Source organism: Carettochelys insculpta, chromosome 1, assembly GCF_033958435.1.
Source record: "Carettochelys insculpta isolate YL-2023 chromosome 1, ASM3395843v1, whole genome shotgun sequence".
NCBI lineage: Eukaryota > Metazoa > Chordata > Testudines > Carettochelyidae > Carettochelys > Carettochelys insculpta.
Genome location: NC_134137.1, coordinates 270,926,586 through 270,950,340, shown reverse-complemented (window position 1 = coordinate 270,950,340; position 23,755 = coordinate 270,926,586). Strand labels below are relative to the sequence as shown.

Genomic DNA, 23,755 nt, shown 5'->3' with positions numbered 1-23,755 from the left:
GTTCTGTTCTGTTCATTCCGTCCCAAGCATCTGGTCCTCAACACTTTTGGAGGACAATACTAGGTTAGATGGGCCATTGATTTTGACTGAGCAAGACCATTCTTAGGTTCCGACACAGAGATTTTTGAACAGAGAAAGCTCAGGTCTCACTTTCCAGTGTGTGGGGCAAAAGAGATTATGTAACAAGGAAGATGAGTCCATAAAAAAGTAATTCTCTCTTTTCCCAGGGGTATTTTGTATTGGGATTTGACTAAGCAACACACCAATTTTGCAGGAATAGAATATGTGTGTAGTTCCGTAGATAGACTGGACAGCTGCAAAGGGTGAGAGGGAAGTTGAATTAGGAGCATGGGCTGATTTGAACTTTTCATGAACCCACCTGCCTTAAGCAACACTTACCTTAGTCTGCACTCTCTAGTGAAGGCTGATGTTTTATTAAAGGCGTTAGTAACTGGGTCAAATATCCACCTAGTAGTAACAAATCGGGCCCTAGCAAGATTGGTGGACCAACTAGTCCCTTTCATGAAACCCATTACATCAACGAACAGACCATCAATACTTAAAATATTATGTCCAACATGATATGATCATTTCATCTATATAGTCTGAAGTATTGACTTTAGAATCAATCCCATATAGGGTGCGTCTACACTAGCCGGCTACTTCGAAGTAGCTGGCGCAACGTCGAAATAGCACGCGTTGCATTTACATGCGCTGTGTGCTATTTCGACGTTGAAATCAACATTAGGCAGCGAGACGTCGAAATCACTATTCCCGTCCGAAGATGGGAATAGCGCTCTACTTCAACATTGAACATTGAAGTAGGGTGTGTATAGATGATCCGCATCCCGCGACATCAGAATAGTGGGGTCCTCTGTGGCAGCCATCAGCTGAGGGGTTGAGAGCCGCTCTGTCCAGCCCCTGCAGAGCTCTATGGTCTCCGCCTGCAGCAGCCCTTAGCCCAGGGCTTCTGGCTGTTGCTGCTGCAGCTGGGGGCCCATGCTATGTGCACGGGGTCTGCAACCAGTTGTCGGCTCTGTGGACCTCATGCTGTGCAGGCTGTGTGTGTCTGGGAGGGGCCCTTTAAGGGAGTGGCTTGCTCTTGCCCCAGAAGGGCTAGTCCAGGCTGTGACCCCGTCCGCAGGCTTTGCTGGCCCCTTATTTCGACGGAAAGGGCTTGTGTGTGTGGACACTCCGCATTTCCTTCTGGGGCGACTCCTTTCGATGTTCCCCGTCACTACTTTGACTTTGAACATCGACAGCAGCAGCCCTGGAGGACGTGTAGACAATATGCTTTGAAGTAGCCTATTTCGATGTTCTTACTTCGAAATAGGCTATTTTGACGTAGTGTGCCAGTGTAGACGTAGCCATAGTGTATTTTGTCCTAATATTATTTTGAATTCTGTTTTTAATCTTTCAGCTGAAATATTCATGTAATTCAGAGTTGGTGGGAGAAAACACAAGATTGCCTTAGTTATTGATGTATGCCTACAATGAGCTAGTTAAATTGAGTTATATAAGAAATTATAAATTGTTGATATGCTTGCAGATCCTGAATGCCCAGATAGATGGAGGCCCCCTTGTAGTAGAAGCTGAACAAAGATGTAGCAGAGACAATCTGTGTCCCAGTTAGTTTACAATCCAAATCTAAGAAAGAGAAGTAAACAGAGATACTGAGGAGGGCAGATGGGGTAATAAGAATGCTAGTATGTTTTTGCATCGACAAGCTGTATCCATAATTTGTAGGAACCAAGGGATTGTCCCTTTCTTTTGTACTGTATGGAGTAAGTAAAATATTAATAGTCTTGGCTGGGTGTAGACTTAAATAGACAGCAAAATTATGTGGACTTAATTTCAGAGTTAGTTACTTTGGTAGCTGGAGTTGGTAACTTCGTATCTTGATACTGACTACACATGTAATCACATTACTTTTGAAGTAGCAGATGACTTTTTTGCCTGAAGAATAATTCTGCTCTTGCTAAAGTGAAGGGCTTTCTGTTACAATTAAAATTGCCTTTTTAAAAGTAAAAACAGATTACTTAACAATCGTGTTGTTTATGTTTGATGTCACAGGCAACAGAATTGCCACAGCCTAATTTTACAATTCCTGCACACATGACAAAGCTGATCAGTTATTTATTATAAGGCAAAGTTGTTTCACAAAAGAAATAGCAGATTTATTGGAGAATAAGCTTTCATGGGCAAAGACCCACATCGTCAGATACACATTCAGATGCATATGATAACGTGTGTCGTTGCCCATGAAAGCTTATGCACCAATAAATCTGTTAGTCTGTAAGGTGCCACATGACTTCCTGTTGCTTTTGCAGATGTAGGCTAACAGTTACAGCTCTGAAACTTGTCAAAAGAAGTGTTCCTTCCAATATATGTTCTTATGTTCCTTGTAACTAACCCTTTTAAAATCTGTGCTAATATTTCAATCATCTTTTTTTAATGTCATCTTTATTTATGGCTGCAGAGTTACCCCTTCAGATGCTGATTCCACAGCAAGTGAACAGTCCAGTGGGAAAGAGACAGAAGAAACTGCAAGACCACCAACCACTGCCAATGAGTGCAAACAACGCAGAGCTCCAAAGACTGGTTTGTTGGTTTTTTTTTCTAATTCAGTCTCTCTGCAGTGTTTTGGTAGGGCGCCCCGAGATACATTTCAGTGCTGCTCCTTTCAAAGAAATAATTTTTGTATGTTGGATCTCCTTATTTTGGTTCTCCACCATTTTTCCGCGCCCCCCACCCTTTTTTTTTTCTTCTTTCTCTTTTCAAATATTGCAGGTGGAGAGATGCCTGTTTCTTTCAATCAGGCATGCATTGCATCCAAGTGATGCAGTACCGATTACCCTTCCCATCTCTCATCCAACAAATGTCATTATTACTCTGTTGGTAGCAATCTGGCAAGAAATTACAGATGCAAGGAGAGCACAACAGGACTTGATACAGTGGGACTATATGCCTTTAATTTATGTGACTATGAGAAAGTGAGATTTAAAATAGGGTGGATAGCTAAGTTTAAAAATCAATGTGGTGCTTGTTTAAGGTATAATGTAGAAGCTGAGATTCCTCGTTGTTAGCCTTGTTTTGGTAAAGACTTGCTGTCGCCTCATGGCAGATACAGCAAAATATTCTGCTTACTTCTGTCATATTTTTATTCCTTTTTACTCCATTTCAAAATACTTAAAATGTTTGCATGAAAACAGGATTTTAAACAGGATTTTATTTTTAAGAGCTCATACTTCTGTTCGCATGGCTGACTTCTCACTGAAGGTTTTAGGACCAGATCCCCAGCAGGTCAGGCAGGGTAGTTCTTGTGTGTGAGCCCAGATACATTACAATCCTGGTTTTGTACAAATGTCCAAGCTGTAAAACAGAAGAGAAGGGAATAGTGGAAGTACCACAGGCAGATCCCTCCGTAAAGTTGAATGTTGCTCAAAGTTTTCCATAAGGGGGCAATGGAGGAATGCAATCCCAGTATACTTGAGGCTTTCCCAGAAGAGTGATGACAAGAAGGAAGACACGGGAAGTATCTGATATTTTATCAGTCACTAAGTACCTTGTCTTCCCCCAACATATGCTTCTGCTTGTCCAATGTTCGGAACACTAACCCTGATGGGGCTGGGTTGGTGAGGCTAGTTTTTTTCCCCGAGATGAACGTTCTGTCATAGCAACATAAGCAAACAAAACGCAAGTTAAGCAAACACTGTCAGAAAACATAAAAGTGGGCTTCCCAAGAAACTGGTATGCAACAGAGGTCACTTGCAAATACCTTTTGAAGAGGTGACCTTTTGTTTTTTAGGATGTCATCCTCATGGCTGAGGGTGTATGTTTTAATGTCATATGTTTGCTCTAAGGACCAGAATGAATGTCTGAATAAATGGGCATAATATTGTTTTATTAGGAGCTAGTATTACTCAAGGCTGTTGGGCTACTACTTGTTTCAGTCTGTATGACTCCAGCTCTGTTGCATCTTATACAATCCCATTCCATTGCCCCTGGCTGGGAAATTCCCTCTTTGTCCCCTTGTTTTGCACCTTCCTCACTTTCCTAGTTAGGCTTGACCTGTCTTTTTTGCTTTAGAGCATTACATCCAGAGTTAATTTTGACTGTCTTAATTATCTGGAAGGAGTTGCTGGAGAACTGTAAAAAATATGTCCTCTTTTTTCCCTTCTGCCATTTTGAGACTGTGATGGGGTTCTGGGGTCCCCAAAGCTCTGCACCCTGTCCGCAGGCAGGAGAGTCTCTCACTCAGCAGGAGAACAGCGGGTTTATTAGCCGACAGGACACAGCATCATACAGAGGAGTCAGTACTGCAGGCAGAGACAGGCAGTCCAATTCATGTTGGGGAGAGGAGGCCCCGAGGGGCCCCCAGAGCTGGGGCCTGGCCCCCTCCTTTGTCTCTCTCTCCCTCCCAGCCCAGACTAACTGCTTCCAACTCCCAATTCCAATTCAAACCCCTCAGGCTCCACCTCCTCCTTTGTCTGCAGTACAAAGGTGTTACCTGGTCGTCAGGGTTACCCTCAGCAGGAGCCCCACACCCTCTGTGAGCCACACACACACACACACAGGTATCCCCCACTCCATCACAGAGACCAAAGAAGCTGTTTCTGTGTAATTGATGCTGCTGGTCAAGAGATCGAGGACTACTTTTAATGCTCAAGCCCAGACCCCCACTATAATAGTATATTCTACTGCTGCTAAATTCCAGTATCAACCTCATCTTCCTGTAGCTGGGGCTTGACAATCTTGTATCTCACTCAGTATCAGAGTGCTCTTTTTATCATACATGTTTCTAAATTCTCCTTGTACTGAATTATTCATAACTGCATTGTTGTATTTCTTTGCTTTTTCTCCTTTATGGTGGCAGGCGCAAACAGAGTGGGTAAGTATCCAGTCTACTGTGTGATGGTCTTTCTTTAACGAGTAATTTTGTGGCACAAATGTGAACTGAGATCTTGGGAAAGTTTAACTGAATGTATCTGAGGTTTGAGTTGATTTATCCTCCAAGTCTAAAACCCAAGATTGGTTTTGAGCAATTTGTTTACAGAAAAAGTCCTCAACAACATAAATTATATTAAAGGATGATTTCTTTGTCAAGTAGCCAGTTGAGGCCGTTTTTTAATGATGATGTGATCGGTGATGTTTTGGATGAAGTATTACATGCTTAAGTGATCTCTGTTCTCTTATCTCTTAGTTTCCTTCCTTGAACAGAATGTGAATAGTTAATATATTTTAAATGGCCAGTATTTATGCTGCTGTGAAGTCTGTCAGCTGTTCAGATTAATGCATTATATATTATTAGATAGTTCCTAGCCCTAAGTGAAACCACTGTGATTCGTAAAAATGTAAGTTTTTGCTTCTGAGGGCCTGGATGGCTCCAGGAGTTGATACATCAATAATGAGTCTTCAGTTGTTCACACGTTTTTATTCGGTGAAGGTCTGTTGAGACGGTTATTGTTTGACTGTTCAGTGTCTTATGTGAAAATAGGTTGACAGCTTCATCACGGTACCTGCTGTATCTGTTACTGCTACAGTGGACTTTGGACAATGCCCATTTGAAGGGAAATGGCTGCATTTGGACTTGCTTTGTGTTGTATTAGAGCAGGGGTTGGCATCTCCCAGCACGTGTGCCAAGAGCAGCATGTGAGCAGCTTTTCATTGCATGCGTCAGGAGTTCAGCTCCGCCCCTCCTCCCTCCATGCAGCTGAGAGTTCAGCCCTGCCCCTCCTCATGCATCCAGAGCTTATACCACTCACACAGATCTTCAGAGACTGGTGCTTCTGCTGCTGGAGCTGCTGCATTTACTCATCTGCTTTTAATCAGATGTCATTTCACAGCTCTCTTGGAGGAGAGTCACAGACAAGAGACTCAGGTGGCTGATGCAGGGGGCCGGGGGGTCAGTATTCTGGGGGCAGGGGATCAGCAGGAGGCACACTTCTCCCTGGGACAAACTATGGAGCCAGGAGAGAGGTTGGCACTTCAACTCTTTCAAAGAAACCACTCTAACTCAAGCCCCACCACTCTTTGATGTCTTTAAGAGGCCACTGATTGTTTCTGCATGAACCCCAGATAAAGATCTGTGTGCTGCCATTTAGAAAGGACAGTTCAAGCCAACAGCTACTGAAAGGCTCCAGGTTACCTTGGAAAACAGAAGGAAAGGAGAGGCAGGGCAGTGTGCTGTAAAGTCTGTTCCATGAGGCTATGATGGGGTCAGAGGGTCTGTTGCAGGGCCACAATGCCAGGCCTGCATGCAGCCACCTCTCCAGCCTGCAAACCGCAGCACCTCCCTACACTACAGGGTCATCTCCAAAATCCAGCCCACAGCCCCCCTCCCCTGAACTGCCTCCAGGCCTTGAGCTACTGCATCCACTCCTGGCTGCCCTGTCCTTTTGAGGGGCGGGGCAGGCCCGGTTGTCACAGGGTTGTTGGATGCATGGCAGGGAGTGCCATGAAGTGGGAGAGGAGGCTCCCAAACCTCCCTGGGGTTCCCCTTTGGCTGGGGTTTTGAGGTCACACATGGCTTGCAGCCCTGGACAGCAGGCTCCTTGCAAGCCCTGCTCAGAGTGTTGGGAGCAGTGCCCTGGAGTGGCAGGCAGTGGGGTCCAGCTGGCATGAAAAAGGGAGCTGTGCACAGCAGGGTTGTGGGGGGTTCCATGCTCAGTTGTGGTCCCCCTCCCAACCCGAGATGGAGGGCAGCAGGTGAACGGAAGCCGACTTGATGTGTTTCCAGCAGCTGACTCTACCCATGTGAGGGCCCTTGCAGAGGTGGGTGTATGTGAAGGAGGTAATATCAGGTACTGGACCAGCTGCTGTTGGTGAAATGGTTTGACTGCCACAGAGTGCTTTCTTAGTGCTGGGTAAATGTGTATTTGCCTGCTAGCAGAGCAAGGTCTGGCCATGAGCATCTGACAAGCAACGCTGCACAATCCTGGTGTGCCACAGGTCTCAGGCACCAGTCTGCAGACCTGTGTTCTCTCTATTTTTTTACATCCAGCACTGGAATAAATTTTGCTATGTGCACCAAGGCATGTGCAGAGGTGCACCACCATTAGAAACACATGCTGCTGGCTATGTGCACTCTGCTAATCATCTGGGTTGCACCTGAATCGCTCCTGGGCAGCCACCCAACCCCTCAGTTTACAGGGCACACTGCTGCTCACTGGCACGCTGGTGTATATAAAGTGCCTAGTTGGTGAGACTGTGTCATCCTGTAGTGCAGGGGTCTGCAACCTCCAGCATTCATGCCAAGAGTGGCACACTAGCCTATTTTCGTGCACTAAAAGTAAAGTTCTACATCTTAATTTATTTACTAATGAAGCTGTTGTAAGTAGGACTATTAGTGACTTTAAAAAGTATCATTGGCATTCTGACCATGCGTAGAGGTCATAAGGTCAGATTTCAACACCCTGCCTTGGAAAGGTTGCTGACTGCTCTGTTAGAGGGACAAAATTAGAGGTTAGGTCACATTTGAACAAGAAATGTAGGTTTTGTGATGACAAGCTTTTGCAAAATGCTCAAAACAAAAACTAATATTCCATGTCTTTTATATAAGTTCTAGTGGAAATAATTTTTTAACAAAGTAGCATTCCCTTGCTGCAGTTGAAACCCAAACCACTGGATTGTGTAAATACATGGGAAGCTGAAAATAAAAGTAACTAGAATTAGCAGGGAACAAGAAAAAGTGACTAGTGGGTTTAAATTGTCCAAGAGGAAATGAAACAAATGTTGTACATAGTAATAAGTAAATTAGATCATTGAAATTATGTATTTTAAATTATCTAAGTTGCTGTCATTAGCATTGATCAACTCAGAGCTCTGCTCTTAATTTTAATAGTTAAGAGTATTTAAAATAAATGTTCAAATCTCTTAATTTCATGGATCGAGAACTGGTTAAAAGACAGGAAACAAAGAGCAGGAATAAATGGTAAATTTTCTAAATGGAGAAGGGTAACGTGGAGTTCCCCAAGGGTCAGTCCTAGGACCAATCCTATTCAATTTGTTCATAAATGATCTAGAGAAAGGGGTAAGCAGTGAGGTGGTAGTTTGTGGTTGATACTAAACTGTTCAAAATAGTCAAGACAAAAGCAGACCTGAGAAGAACTTCAAAAAGATCTCACCAAACTGAGTGATTGGCCAACAAAATGGCAGATGAAATGTAATGTGGATAAGTGCAAAGTAATGCACATTGGAAAAAATAACCCCAAGTATTCGTTCAATGAGATTGGGGCTAATTTAGCTACAACTAATCAGGAAAGAGATCTTGGGGCTATTGTGGATAGTTATCTGAAAACATCCACACAGCGTGCAGCTGAAGTCAAAAAAAATCAAATAGGATGTGAGGAATTATTAAAAAAGGGATAGAAAATAAGATGAAGAATACTTTACTGCTACTTTATAAAACTATGGTACACCCACATCTTGAATACTGCGTACAAATGTGGTCTCCTCACCTCAGAAAAGATATTCTGGCTTTAAAAAAGGTTCAGAAAAGGGCAACTAAAATGATTAGGGGTTTGGAATGGGTCCCATATGAGAAAAGTTTATAGAGACTGGGACTTTTCAATTTAGAAAGGAGGAGACGGGGTGGGGGCAGGATATGATACAGGCATATAAAATCATGAGCGGTGTGGAGAAGGTGAATAATGAAAAGTTATTTACTTGTTCCCATAATATAAGAACTAGAAGACACCAAATGAAATTAATGAGTAGCAGGTTTAAAACTAATAAAAGAAAGTTGTTGTTTTTTTACACAGCGCACTGTCAACCTGTGGAACTCTTTGCCAGAGGAGGCTGTGAAGGCTAGAACTATAAGAGAGTTCAAAGAAGAGCTAGATAAATTCATGAAGATTAGGTCCATAAAAGGTTATTAGCCAGGGGATAGGAATGGTGTACCTGGCCACTGTTTGTCAGAAGCTGGAGATGGATGGCAGGAGACAAGTTGCTTGATCATTGTCTTCAGTCCATCCACTCTGAGGCACCTGGCACTGGCCACTGTCAGCAGACAGGATGCTGGGCTAGATGGACCTTTGGTCTAACCCAGTAATGGCCATTCTTATGTTCTAATTGTAAATTAGGAAGTTAAAATGAGATTGATATTATATTCATTTAATTAAGGAACCTGAACCTTTGGAGACTTTTTCCCTTTTAGGATTTAGTTTCTGTATGTTATTTTTCTATTTAAAAAGACACGATTGTCTTAAAAACTGTACTACTTTCTGCATTTGAGTTAAAAGTAGTTGGTGCTGAAAAATTATAGGCAAAATTAAATTACCTGTTTTTTCTATGTTTTCCTCTAATTCATTCAACACCACTTTTTTGTTTAGTCTGTTTCTCTAGTTCTTTTGTACAATCAGTCTTTTAGGCCTCTCAGTCCTGCACATTGTTTCAAGTAGGCAGCCTTCAGGTCTAAGTGGAGCTCTTTTAATTGACTTCTTAGGGCTAGTACAGGCATAGAAGTGCCTTCATATGGAGTTTGTGGTAGGAAATAGTGATTTTCTTCCTTTGTGAGACTTTCATGCAGCAGTGGGGAGAGGAACATAAAGAAAAATAAAGAAAACATAAGGAAGAATTTTCTTGTAGAACCACAAAAACTGCCAGAAGAACACAGAGGCAGCTGTAGTTCTGGAAACTACTTTTGGTGAATTGATTATGGTAAATTGACTACATTTCAGATTGTTTGTCTGTTTTGCTTATATTTGTAGATAGGTACTCTGAACAGAAAGTTATGGACAAGATTATAAAGGTTCTGATTAAGTAGTATAGTTGCATAAGTTTCAACTCATTAACCAAGCACAGGTTAAACCTCCATAATCTGGCACCATAGAGATCTGGCTGGTGCCAGATGAGACAATTTGCTGGACCACGGGAGGTCAATGTTGTCTAGTCCAGGGGTCAGCAACCCCCGGCATGGGTGCCAAGGGTGGCAAGCAAGCTGATTTTCACCAGCGTGTGAGATGTGAACTCAGCCCTGCCTCTCCTCCCCCTGTGCAGCCAGAGATTTGTACAAAGCCATGCTACCTGTGGATTAACAGAAGACCAGCTAATGCTGCCAACCACCACCTAAGTGGTAAAGCTCTGCATCTTCATTTATTAATGAAGCTGTTTTAATTAGGATTATTAGTGACTTTAAAAAGTATCACCTGTACTTGGACTGTGCAGAGAGGTCAAAAGGTCCAGTTTCATCACACTGCCTCGGAACGGTTGCTGACCCCAGTCTAATATACTACCAACACTTTCACTGCTTACTGGGCTCTTAGAAGACATTTAGGGGTAAACTGCAGCTAAATAACATCACAGAACACTGAGAGCCAGGACTGGTGGCTGGAAAAAAACTTTGTGACCATGCAACTTGACCACACTTACAATAAATGGTCAGTCACCTAACTAAACTCAAGCCAGATTACAAATGTTGCTAGAGGGGAAAGTTCTGGATTAGAGAGTTTTGACCTGTAGCATGAAAAGGTAACAAAATATTTATGAGCTCATTATCAAGCAAATTCTGTCGATTCCCTAAAATGAGACTCGAAGTAAATTTGGATAATAGGTGCTTAAAATAATTTTCTCAACAAATCGCAGCAAAGTGCTTTTGTACAGTTTAGCATTTAGATGCTAGACAGCTTACCAACTGTTGGTAAGAAAAAAAAACAGACTGTGTAAAAGCTTAATTTTTTTAAAAATTGCTTGTAATACTATACTTTTTGTACAGATTTTTAAACTTTGTTTAGTTGACAAATTACCTTCATTATCACTTATCTTTTCAAGTACGGCATTTTACAAGTGGAAGTCTTTTACTGCCTTTTAATGTTCCATTTCTGAAGTGATATTATCCATAGCAATATTGAGTGTGTTCTAGAGCATTCTGGATAGCTTTTGATGGGACAAAACTGGTTTGAGATTTTTATCTTTGTAAAATATCAAATACTTGATTTACAGAAATCAATGATTGTTCACCCTTAGGAAAAATTACGAAAAGGTTTTGTAAATCTGCAAACTACTGGGTAAACTGTCTGGAAATAAATCAACAGCAAATGGGAGCCCTCTGGTGCAAATTTAATGTAGCAGCAAAGATGGATATAATGTGAAATGGTGTGCTACAACATTAGGTTGCATGGCTATACACGTGACTGAGTTGATCTTAACAAGGACGCTATCTTGTATTCTTTTTGTTGTGGTAATTCAGGACCTCCGCAGACCAGTAGTGGAACCGAGCAGCAGTCCTCTGCTTCCATCTTTGAGCATGTAGACAGGATGTCTCGTTCCTCAGAAGCAAGCAGACGAGTCCCCAGCAAGATCCAGTTGATTGCCATGCAGCCAATTGCAGCCCCTCCGGTTCAGAGCCTAGCACTGTCTGACCGAATTGCAGAGACCAACAAAATTAACAAAGAGGTATTTTTAATATAGCGTGTGAGAGAGAGAGAGAGCCATGTTAGTCTGTATTCTATCAAAACAAAAAAAGCAGTCATGTAGCACTTTAAAGACTAACAAAATGATTTATTAGGTGATGAGCTTTTGTGGGACAGACCCACTTCTTCAGATCATAGCCTTGCCAGAATAAACTCAATATATGAAGCACAGAGGTCCAAAAATGATCAGGGTTGACAAATCAGAAAAATTGTTATCAAGGTTGGCAAATCAGAAGAGCAGAGGGGCAGGGAAGTTAAGAGTTAGATAAAGCAAACTATGTAAAAGAATCCTTTATAATGGGCCAGGTAATGTGTGTGGGTGCATGCAAAGATGGGTATACAGTGTGTATGGAAATGGGCTGCTAACTCTGTGGGAATGGGAGCAAAAAGGGCTGGATTTCCCTTATGTGTTGAGAGTCGCACTTCAGATCCTGTTAACGATTTTATTTATAAAGGTTTTAGTGATGAGTTGCTGGTTGTTTTAGGTTGTAGAGAATAGCCCAACCTTTTGTTTAAGCTCTTATTTAGGTATGTTTTGCGACTAGAGTGGTGACGCTCGGTTTACCACGTAACCTTGAGTTGCCATGGCAGGTACTAGTAAGTACTATGTGCTTCATGGTGGCTCTGTACATTTCTGTGACACCTAGATGATTGGGTTATCTGAGTCAAGTTCTGTATGTCCCTGATTTTGTACCTGGTTGAAGCTTGCCTGCTCTCCCTGCTTTTTAGGTTAAAAGCTCAGTTTGTCCTCTATGTTCCGTACCTTACATAGTACATTGAAGACAAATTAATACATGTAATACCTGTAAAAAAAAAAAAAAAAAAAAAAAAGGAAAACCAGGAAATGTAAATTTAACTCTAAGCAGAATTTTCCATATGTATATTTGTCCAATGACCTTTTTATACTTTTACAAAAGGTTATAGTGGGTTTTACTTTTCATGCTTTCTCTCCACCAGACTATAGCTCCAGCGCAGACACATTGGTCATTAAGGGCCTGTTACCATACCTACTATAATCAGTGGAAGGAATCCCATTGACTTAGTAGTATTGGACAAGCTCTAAAGACACTGATCTATATTTAAACTACGGGTTGCACCTTTCAAATTCAGTGCAAGCTCATTCAGCAACATCTATGGTGTGGCAGGACCCTGGAAGTTCCAGAACAAGAGAGTACCAGATGGGGCTACTGACCTCCAGGGTCTGCAAGCCCAGCTGGGGCTGGAGCCAGAGCTCCCACCTGCTGAAAGGCAGCACTGGGACAAGCTGGAGCCAAAACCCCTGCCTGGCCAGTGGGGCTGGGAGTCAGAGCTCCCTGCTTACCAAGTAGGGCCAGGAAATGGAGCCGGAGCCTCCTGGCAGCCCTGCAACAGCTCGGGGCTGTGGCTGGAGCACCAGGGCAGCCATGGGGAGCCCAGGCTGGAGCCAGAATCGTGGGGAGGAAGGCTGGGGCTGCAGCAGCCTTGGGAGTGAGCCTCCTGAGGGGCAGAATCCCTCGACCTCCACTGGTCTGGCAAATCCTCTTGTTGGGGACCTATTAGGTCCTGACCATGCTAGACCAGAGAGGTGCAACCTGGAGTGACCTGAAGAACCTGTTGCCACACCCTAAACCATTCCACTCCTCTTTCCTTCTTCCAACTCTGCCACTCAATCAGCTCCTTATCTTCTTGCCCCTTGTATTATGAGCTCTTTTCTTAAATGGACTTGGTGACAGACTTTGGCTGTAGCTATGAAATAACTTTTGTGATGGGTGCAGGCAGACATATGCCACAGGTGTGCTTGGTCGCAATCAACTTTGAATGGAGCATGGTTTCAGTGGGGAGGGATACCTCAGTGGCTTGAGCATTGGCCTGCTAAACTCAGGGTTGTGAGCTCCGTCCTTGAGGGGGGCATTTACGAAACTGGGACAAATAGATTTAAAAAAAAAATTCTGTCAGGAATAATGATAGGCCCTGCTGTGAGGGCAGGGGACTGGACTCGATGACCTCTGAAGATTCCTTCCAGCTCTATGTGCTAGGTGTTATCTCCATATGTTATTTTTATGTTAACTAGGAGGACTTTTTGTTGTTCATCATGCTTTTTATTAACACTCTGCCACTTCTAATTTTGCTTACTGTGCTAGTGATTATCCCATGTCTAATAGCTCATCTGCCTGGGGAGCTAATGAGCCCATTGCCTGACAAAGGGAAAGATAACTGGCCAGTTTCCAATTGCTTGGTTTAGCTCTGTCTCTCCTTTTTACTGCACAACAGTAAAAGTCTCTCTTTGCAAAAGTGCATCTCATGGTTTTCTTTTTCTCCTGTAAGATACAAACAGCTCTGAGGCATAAGTCTGAGATTGAGCATCACCGCAATAAGATCCGTCTTCGAGCCAAGCGCAAAGGTCACTATGAATTTCCAGTTGTGGATGATGTGATTGTCATTGATTCCAAAGAGCAACATAGAATATATCGGAAAGCGCAGATGCAAATAGACAAGATCTTGGACCCTGGGGGCAACATGCCTACTGTTTTTATAGAACCCAGGAAGAGGTACGGTCTAAGAGCCAGAGAAAAAGTCACTTGCTTTTAGAATGAATGTCAAGACCTGCAAACTGTTTCAGGCCTGTAATTCTGCACTTGGAGAGCTTAAAATCATTTTGTTTGTTCCTAAGGAATATTTGATTGGAGGAGTGAAATCATGGGGTTTATTCTTGGTGTTTTGGTTTAGTCCAGTGGTTCCCAACCTTTTACTAGTGTGGACCCCCAGCCACACCCCAAACCATTCCCGGACCCCCATCAAAGCTAATTCTAGCCACTATGTACACTTCATTAAATGAAAAAGGAAACAACAACATAGATTTTTGGACAGCAATTAATAACGTTATTAGAAGAGATTTAATTTAAGAATAATAATTGTTTTAAAACTTATTTTCTGTGGTCATGTTTATTTATCTTTCACTTTTTTATGGACCCCTGCAAAACCCTTGAAGAGCCCAGGATGGGAACCACTGGTCCAGTCAATACATGCACAATAGGTTTTTTTGTGGTGTTTTTTCTTTAACAGCATTCAGAGGGCCATGTGCTTTTTTTTACATGTTCTCATGAATGGTTTCTCAATAGCCAAACCAAACGGACCAGAGCCATTGTAAAAGAGATCTTTATTGTTTGTGCTGTTATGTTTGCACATTATTCATTTAGTAGCTGTGTAGGACTACATGGAAAACTGTCCAATTCCTCTAGCGTAATTGTTAAATGAATGTAATTTTGGAAGCAGGCTGAAGCAGAGCTGCTTAAATGCTAACCCTACACAACAGGGTGAAACAAAATTTGAGTTTACTTATGAGAACTAACAGAGACTAAAGAACAAGGGAAAAAAGTAAACAGCAAACAATACTATTTTCATATTAAAACAAGACAGAAACATGTAGTTAAGAGACGTGGAAACTAATTATAAAATATATAAAACCACAAATTTATAGAGCTCTGCATTGGTACGAATTTGTGTCCGCAGACCCACAGGGCTCTCCTGGGAATAGCAGTGATGACAGGAGCTGAAAGTGGGGCCTCTGGTCCTGGTAGCCCAGCTCCCCTTGTCAGTAGCTCATCTGGCATGGCTGCACTGATTGCCAGTCCTGTCCATGTCCCTGCCACACTGTTTTCTGTGTCTCCTGTCCAGGGGCATGCCAGAGAGCCTGGTGCCTGTCCAAGTCAGTGGGGGTGGGGGCAGTACAGCCATGCCAGAGGAGCTGCAGGTGCAGGGTGCTGGCTCCTGGGAGTGGCAGACCCACATTCCGATGCTTTCATCATTACTATTCCTGGGAAGAGACCTGCAGTTCCACAGATACTGAAGTATATCCACAGATACCCGCATCGTCAGGTATAATTTGTATCTATGCAGGGCTCTGCACATTTATCTTTAAAACTCTGCAAATGCCAGACAACAAAGTCCCTCCTTCCATATTTCTTCATGATAACCAGGTGTACACTGCACTTAACCCCTCCTGATCTTGTATTTCAGAACAGTGCCCTCTCTGTGTCTACTGTCCCAGAGAACTCTATCTCTTGAGGTCCAGATTCCCTGAAAGCAGTCCTGTCTGGACCACTTTCACACTGAAAACAAATACAAACTTTTCCTCCATTATGTCTTTCCTTCAGCTGACACATCTACAACAGCTGAAAGCTCAACCTAATCTCAGACTTGCAGTCTGTCTATTTCTTAGTCATCTCCACAAAGCCATCAGGTGGAATGCTGCAGGTCTGCAACAAGAAATATCTGAAGAAAGTGAAATGAGCTGGGATAGGAGGAACTGGGACTGGCTTGGCAAGAAAGATGGAAATGGATTGGGTAGGACTGGGACAGGGAGACAGTATGTACAGGACAAGGAGACTGTGACTAGGAAGAGAAGCCTGCATGTAGCCTGGCTGGAAATTGTTAGTTGAGGAAAAATAGGAGAGCAATGAGGAACCAGGAGTGTGAAGATGCAGGACTGGGATGATATTGGGACAAAGGGGTCAAGGCTGGCGGGGTTGGGTGGCCGGAAGAAAAGGCAGTAGTCTGTCTACTAGAGCACAGAGTTCCTGTGTGATGATGGACAAGTCAGTTAAACCAGTCTTTTTAGTGGTGGTCACTAATTGGGTGTTCCTTGTTTTCTGGATGACCAGTGTTAAGACCCCTGGGGTCTGATTTGCAGAAGTGCACAGCATTCACAGCTTCAGCTGCAGTCAGTAGTGACTCAGCTCTGAACATACTGAATGCTACATAGTTCTAGGACCTCTGAAATATCAAATCCTAGGTATCTCAAACTGGGCACAGTTCCACCACACAGCGCTGTAAGTGGCTGCTTATCAGCCTCTCCCATTCTGTTGCATTAAGGAGTATTGATTTACATTTTATGTAGTTTTATTTCTGAAAATCCTGAAAATAAAAAGTGTAAATCAATAATTTCTTATGTGATTGAAGGAGATTGGAAGAATCTATGAACTTATAAAGTATGCTAGGTTACCCAGGTAGAAAAATTGTCTTCCAGAGCAAAATTGCACATACATTTGCTCCTTTTATCAGGTCCTGAAGCATAACACATCAAAAGAGAAATATTTTAGGGACTGTTGAAATACATTATAGCACCTAGAACTTTAGATAACAAGCAGTTAAAGTTCCTACTTCCAAAAAGTTCTAGTAAGGTAGAAGGAGCTGAACTTTCTCTTGGTTTTCATTTCTCTTTTTAGTTCACGAGCAAAACGTTCTCCCAAGCAGCGGCGGAGACACCAGATCAATGGCAGCCCTGTTGATGCTGAGAAGGACAGGCTAATCACCACTGACAGTGATGGGACATACAAAAGACCACCAGGAGTCAATAATTCCGCGTATATTGTACGTTTGTCTTTTCAGTTGACAGGCACAGGCTGATGATTCTTAACAATAACAGTGATTTAGGCAAGTTGCTTGTGTTCCTGGTGTGTTCTGAGTGGCTAGCTTATGAGCAAATTCCATCTGGCTGAAACTGAGTGAGTCAAGAATCTCCTATGCAGAAAGTTTGGGCAAAACAGTGAAAACCTGTCATTTGACACTCCTGTGCTGGTGTTCCTTTGTCTTCAAAACAGAAGCACCAAACCCTTAGAAACTTAAAATATAAATCCTGGAAAGTTCTATCACATGAAAACGTGTGCATGCTACAGGATCCTTTTGAGCAGGGTCAGTTCAAAACATTCTAGTGCACATTGCCAGTGAGTAAATAATTTCAAACATTAAAGGAAATTTTATGCCAATTTCTCAGGGTGTAGAAAACTCAAGTTCCTCAATGATAGATGTTTTTTTCTTAAAACTGAGATAACAGTGCAGAAATAACTGAGTACTTCTTATCCAGTGTCCAGCAATTTAGTGTTATTTCCATGTTCATAATAGTAACTAAGAACTTTTGGGTTTAGTATTCAAATAGCAAACTGCTTGGATTGTTGCAACTGCACTCTGGCCACTAATCAGCCTTCACTCAGACCACTAACATTCAAAACCTCTGAACAGTTCCAAACAGTTTATATTTAAAAATACAGAAAAGAACAACATCTGTTTCTGTGGCCTTCATCTGCATTCAGATGTGCACAATGACCATTCTAACGTCAGAATGAGTTATAGTGTGAAGCTATTTGAGACTCATCACATAGCAAGCTCTGCCCTTTTGGCATCTGTGGAGAGTTGCTCCTCGGCTCCCAGTGAAATAGAGGATTGTGGCTTGACAACTGGCACTTCAGCCATCTGAAGTGGCGAGAATGAGCTGGCACAATAAATCTGCTATGGCAAACATTGTGCAACTTCCTGTTACTGAGGAACAATACGCTCCTGAGGTAAAACCATATTTAGAAATTGTGCTGGCTACACCAGGCTTCTGTCAGGTAATTACCGCCACCAGACAGCGTAATGAATCCCTTTAAGATGATTCACCTGAGTTCAACCTCCTGACAGCTAACCCCTTAGCCATGGAATAGTTCCTTTCTGGTGTTGCCCTGGCCTGGACAGTTGTAAATATTTCACACTAGTGCTATGGTACCCAGTTGTTATGCAAAGACTCATCTCGCTCCCTAGAGCTGCAGAGATTCAGAAGGAGAGAGTTATGTTCTCTATAGAGTCAGCATTCACTTTGTGATTTCAGATGTTTTTACAAATCACATCATTCTACTATTCCTCGGCCTCTACCATGTAGCACACTGGTCCTCACCTAGTTTCACAGTGATGCAGTTTAAATTGAGTGGAAGGTTTGAATTAAAGTACTCTCTGGTAAAAGACTTGTGCAGGTTTTTTTCCTGGAATTCACATAGAAGCCATACATCTCAGCTTGGTTTCGGTGGTCATAGGGCTTAAGGCCAGAAAGAACAATAAGATCAGTTAATCTGACCTTCTGTACATCACAGTCTGCCACCACTGCCCACCACACACATGCTAAACCCAGCCCACTGAAGGGAAAGGAGACAAAAGTAGCCCAACCCACTGAAGACTAGACTGTTATGCAGCAGAAAGAGAGTAGGAAGGGTTCAAGTGCACCAAAGGCCTGAGGCCACTGCCCTGTCAGGGAAATAACTGAGATACACACACATAGTCCTGGTAAGTGTCCAGCACAACAGGCTTCAGAGAAAGTGGTGAAAAACCCCAAGGTCACTGCCAGTCTGACCTGGAGGCAAATTTTTTTCCTGACGCCACATATGTTAATCGGTTAGTCCCAGAGCATGTGAATAAGAATCTGTCAGCAAACACCTGAGAGCTTGATATCACCAGAGAGCACTGGCTCACCCTGTCTTTGGAGGGAGGGAGGAAATCCCTCCAGGCCTGCTGTAGGTGTCCAGCTGAAGGCCTGAAGCATGAACTTTCTAGGACTATAAGATATAAACTGGAAATGAGCCCTTAGCCCTGTCACCTACCAGCATAAGCAGCCATCTGATAGAGTCACCCTGATCACTTTGTGGCATTCTTCAGTGTTTGCCTGCCTGCACAACTGCTTCTGGAAGACTGTTATATTGTTCAATAGCCTCACCCTCTGAATTTGTTCAGAGTCAGTTCAACCTGTTTGTTCTTCTGCCAACATGATCCTGTAGCTTAAACATCTCCTCCTCCCCTCCCCCTGCAATTTATTCATATCCCCTGTCAGTCTCTGTTTTGCTAGGCAAAACAAGCCACATTTTTCTGGTCTTCTCCCATAGGATAGGCTGTCCATTCTCTCATGGTCATGCTAGTAGCCCTTCTCTGCTTCTGCTCCAGTTTCAATTTATCTTTCTTGAACATGGGTGACCAAAATGGTACAAGTAGCAGAGAGGTAGTGGCCGTGTTAGTCTGTATCTTTGAGAACAGCAAGAAGTCCTGTGGCACCTTATAGACTAACAGATATTTTGGAGCATAAGCTTTCGTGGGCAAAGACCCTCTTCATCAGATGTATCTGCAGATGAACTTTTGTGTGTGAGTGGCTGTTCCATCCCTTCCTCCAAGCCCCCACCCCAGCACACGATGGGGGGAGTTTGGGGGAATGGGGGAGGGATAGGGGAATGGGGGAGGATTAATCACAAGATGACTGGAGCATGATTAGATTAGATGATCTAATGATTCATCAGATGTATCTGATGAAGAGGGTCTTTGCCCACGAAAGCTTATGCTCCAAAATATCTGTTAGTCTATAAGGTGCCACAGGACTCCTTGTTGTTCTCAAATGGTACACAGTACTCCACTTGAGGACTTACCAGTGCCTAGTGCAGTAGCATTAATACTTTTGTACTTTGGTCTTTCACAGCTGCATCATACTAGTGTCCAATAGTCATCCTGTGATTAATCCAGCACCCAGGTCTCTCCTCTACAGGGCCGTCCCTAAGAGGTGTGGGACCTGGGACACTTCTTGCCCCGACTCCATCTCGGGCCCCACCCCACCTACTGCCCCACCCTCACTCCACAACTTTTCCCTAACCCCTACTCCATCCCTCCCCCATTCCCCCAAACTCCCCCCATGACAACTGCAGCCAAGGGAGCTGGTGGGGGGGGGGCATGGCCTGCTCCTGTACTCACCAGCAGCACTGGCTGGAAGCAAAATGATTCAGCCCCCTCCACTTCCCTTGGCTCCCAGACACATCGTGTGCTGGGGTGGGGGCTTGGAGGAAGGGATGGAACAGCCACTCACACTCACCAGCCCCAGGAAGCAGAGCAACATGGAGTGGAACGGGGCAGATCCATGTTGCTGCACTTCGCACTGCCACTACTGGGAGTACAGGGTGGGCCTGACCCCTGCTGTTGGCGTCAGGCCCCCTGCTGATCCCCTGAGCCACAAGGATTGCGTGAGGGGCTTGGGCAAGCCAAACCTCTCTGCCTCCCACCGCCAGTGAGTGCAGGGTGGTGCAGGTGGTCTCACTCCTTCCTCCCAGACTCCTTCCTCCAACTGATGCAGCTGGAAGCTGCAGGAATGGAGCTATCTGGCTCTGGGTCACTCTTCTTTCTGCCACTGGAAAATGCCTGACCCCTGCTGCTGGCCTCAAATCCCCCAGGCCCGCAAAGTGAAGAGCCAAAGGGTGAGTGCCCCAAACTGTCCTTTGGATGGGATGGCTCAACTACGCCGTTGCCTCCAGTTAAAAAGCCCCTGCTTGTTCTAATCATTGTTCAGAAGCTGTGTCACTGTGACTTGAAATTGCTTATGTAAAAGACTGACTGCTGCTTCCATTCTCTGTTCTCCGTAGTCTGACCCTGACCTGCCTACAGAATCACAGCCACCTTCTCTTCATCTTGGGAAGTACCCAGCCTTGCCTTCTCACCCTGTCTCTCAGTACATGCCTCCACAGCCATCCATTGAAGAGGCTCGGCAGACCATGCACTCTCTCTTGGATGATGCCTTTGCCCTGGTGGCTCCCAGTAGCCAAGCAGCCAGTTCCACTGCCATCACAGCACCTGGGGTCTCTGCAGGACATCCGGTAAACAGCATTCCTGCTCAAGCTGGAAAGGGAACTGCAGGCACACAGTGGGGATTACCATATGGTCCAGCTCAGGAAGTAAACAGTCCGTTTAGTGTGAGTGGTACATCTTGAGAGGCTTATCTGGGGAGGGTGTTAGGACCAATGAGCGGTGGTCGCTGTTGTTATACCTTTTAGATCAGGGCTCATCACAGATATTGAGCAATTATTGGAACCAGGAGTGTCAATGATGTGAACAGTTTCAAAATGAGGAACTCGCTTTTTAAAACACCCTTGGAACCTTTTGTGTCAATGGGAAGCAGATAGGAGTTCTCTTTTGAGAGATCGCTTTCCTGGTTGACACAGCCATGATCTTTCACTGATCAGTCTTGGTATTTAAAGGAAAGGCATTTCTTTCCTATGGTCTCTTTTAGCTTAGTACCTAGGCAGAGTTTTCCGCTAGGACTTTTGGGACCAAGACATCCTGATTGATCTCCCCTGCTCTACCCATCAGACAGTGCTCTCGTAAGAGCTTTTGAAGAGAGTTAGAAGTATGTTGTACAACATGCATCATTTTTAGCAGGGGTAAATGTGGACCTTGCACTATATGTGTGCCATTGGCACCCCCTACACACACTCACACAAAATAAATTAAAAGCTCAGTTTTTCATTAAATTTATATTAAATATGCATTAAAGGGAGACTTGAGCTTCCAATCAGAGAATGTATTTTCAAAAGATAGATAAGCCACATAAGGAGTAGAAACACAAGAGCCAGTTGTCCTGTTGAAGCTGCGCTTCTGTGGTCTTATGCAGCTTTAGCAAAAATGTTTATAAATCTTTGTCAGTAAACCTGTAGTCTGCTCACATATAGGCCTGGCAATCAGGTCTGATGCAGCTGTAAAAGTGTGACTGACTTTTTTTTTTTTTATTCATTGATTTCCAGCAAAGGTATGTGGAATTTGGAATGACTCCTCCCTCAGCACCAAGCCTGCTGCAGAGGTACCTTTCTCTTCATGGAATTATTATTATTTATTGTTTCTATTACATTAGCATCAAGAGGTCTTCTTGAGTCTGGAAGCCTAATTGGTTAGGTACTGTGCAAATTCAGTCTGTGCCTAATGTACTGTAGAAAGTCAACCTCAGGTATGTAGCTCCAGCCGTAGTCAACATACTTTAGGTCAAGTTACTGTGGGGTCTACACCGCAGGGGTCAACAGGAGAAACTGTCTTGTCAACTTCGTTTATTTTTGTCATCTGAGGTAGAGTAACGGGGATTGACTGGAGAGTGATCTGTTGGCAATTTAGCAGGTCTTCACAAGACCAGCTAAGTCGACTGCTGGTGGATCTGTCTTAGGCTATGTCTACACTACGAGATGATATCAATTTTAAGTCAATTAGCCCAATTTTTCTGAGTGCCTGTCTTCACTGTGAATTCCGTTAGTTTGTTTTATGGAGCACTAAAATAGACATAATATCAATATCATAATATTGTAGTAACCTGACAGGTGTAGCATTCAGTTCAAATTTAAAATTCCAAATGAAGGATAATGAGGAAGTGCTATGTCTTTAAATCAAATTCATTAGCTTCTAGACATGTCCCATATGTGCCCCACAATGCCCCACTGTTCTCCACTCTGGCCTCTCCACTGCTCTCAGATGCGGAGGACTTAGGCAACAGGAATACCATTTTGGTTTGTCACCTGGAAGCCTGTGTCTGTAGGGTCAAGAGAGGCTGAAAAATCTTTTCTTTTTGTTTGCTAGTGACATGGCTGTGGGGTCTGTGGTTCTGTGTATACCCCTGCTAGCTTCCTTTTTTTTTATTCTGCGCTGCCTGGCATGTGGCAGCTGGGCTGTGGGTGGGGTTCATGCTTGTCTGATGTGACAAGAAACTTCTTTTCAGCCGTTTACATGTTGTCTTGCCCCACACAAGCCCTCTCTTCCCTCCCCGAGAGGTGCCCCACATTCTGGAAGTTTCCCTCTCGTATGCATCACTTGGCAGCTAGTCTGTGGGTGGGCGTCCTTCTTTGGACAAGAAACTTCTTTTCAGCTACTTACATTTTGTCCTGATGCGCACATCCTCTTCCTTCCCTTTCCCCGGAGGCGCCACGCAGTCTGTAACTTTCCCATGCCCTACTGCATCATGTGGCTTGACCCCGAACCAATAAAAGAACGTGTTACTCAGGGTGAGGGTCCTGTAGCCGGCTAGGGGAAGTCTCCCTGGTCAGTGACGTTTTTTAGGAAACAGAAAAAAATACTTTGTTACTAGAGTGGCTGTCCTCTGAGATGGCATTTTTGGATGGACTTTAGCCAAAGGCCAAGGGGCTGGCTGTAGCTGGGGTCTTCCAGCCACCCAAGGGAATTCTCCCTCCGCGTCATGATTTTCAGGTGCTGGCTGTAGCTGCGGGTCTTTTAGCCACCCTGAGCAGTAACTGTTTCAGCGAGGGCGGCAACGCAGTAGCTATACAGTTACCGTAGCTCTTGAAGTAAGGCTTGCAGTGAGGAATAAGCTTGTTCTGAGGATCTTTCTTGGCAGGTCCAGAACTGGCTGTAGTCTGGGGTCTTTTAGCTGCCCCAAACTGTAACTGTTTCAGTGATTCATGGCAGTTTCAGTGTAGCGCCCATGTCTGCTTAGACATATTCTTCTTCCAAGTGTTTTCTTTTCCAGGAGGCCTAAATCCAGATTCGGGTCCAAACCTAGATCCAAGCCGAGGCATGCTGTTAGTGGGGGCTGGCTATGGGTCTCCCTGGGCAGTCATAATTTTCGGGGCTAGGTATAGTCTGGGGTGTTTTAGCTGCCCCGAGCCATTACTGTTTCAATGATTTATTCAAATTTCAACAGAGGGGAAGCCGTGCTAGTCTATACACTATCAAAACAAAAAGCAGTCAAGTAGCACTTTAAAGACTAGCAAAACAGTTTATTAGGTGAGCTTTCGTGGGACAGACCCACTTCTTCAGAC

At 43.8% G+C, this 23,755-nt stretch overlaps 1 protein-coding gene across 2 annotated transcripts in view; it reads left to right on the top strand.

Moving 5' to 3' along the window:
• Window positions 1–23,755, top strand: part of KIAA1549 (KIAA1549 ortholog) — a 190,624-nt gene that overhangs the window by 140,606 nt on the left and 26,263 nt on the right. For both annotated transcript variants that reach the window (XM_075007368.1, XM_075007378.1), the window contains 6 exons: window positions 2,480–2,601; window positions 11,189–11,394; window positions 13,716–13,939; window positions 16,616–16,760; window positions 20,588–20,818; window positions 21,743–21,798. In XM_075007368.1, coding sequence (XP_074863469.1) covers window positions 2,480–2,601; window positions 11,189–11,394; window positions 13,716–13,939; window positions 16,616–16,760; window positions 20,588–20,818; window positions 21,743–21,798 — 984 coding nt within the window. The remainder of the gene's footprint in view (window positions 1–2,479; window positions 2,602–11,188; window positions 11,395–13,715; window positions 13,940–16,615; window positions 16,761–20,587; window positions 20,819–21,742; window positions 21,799–23,755) is intronic.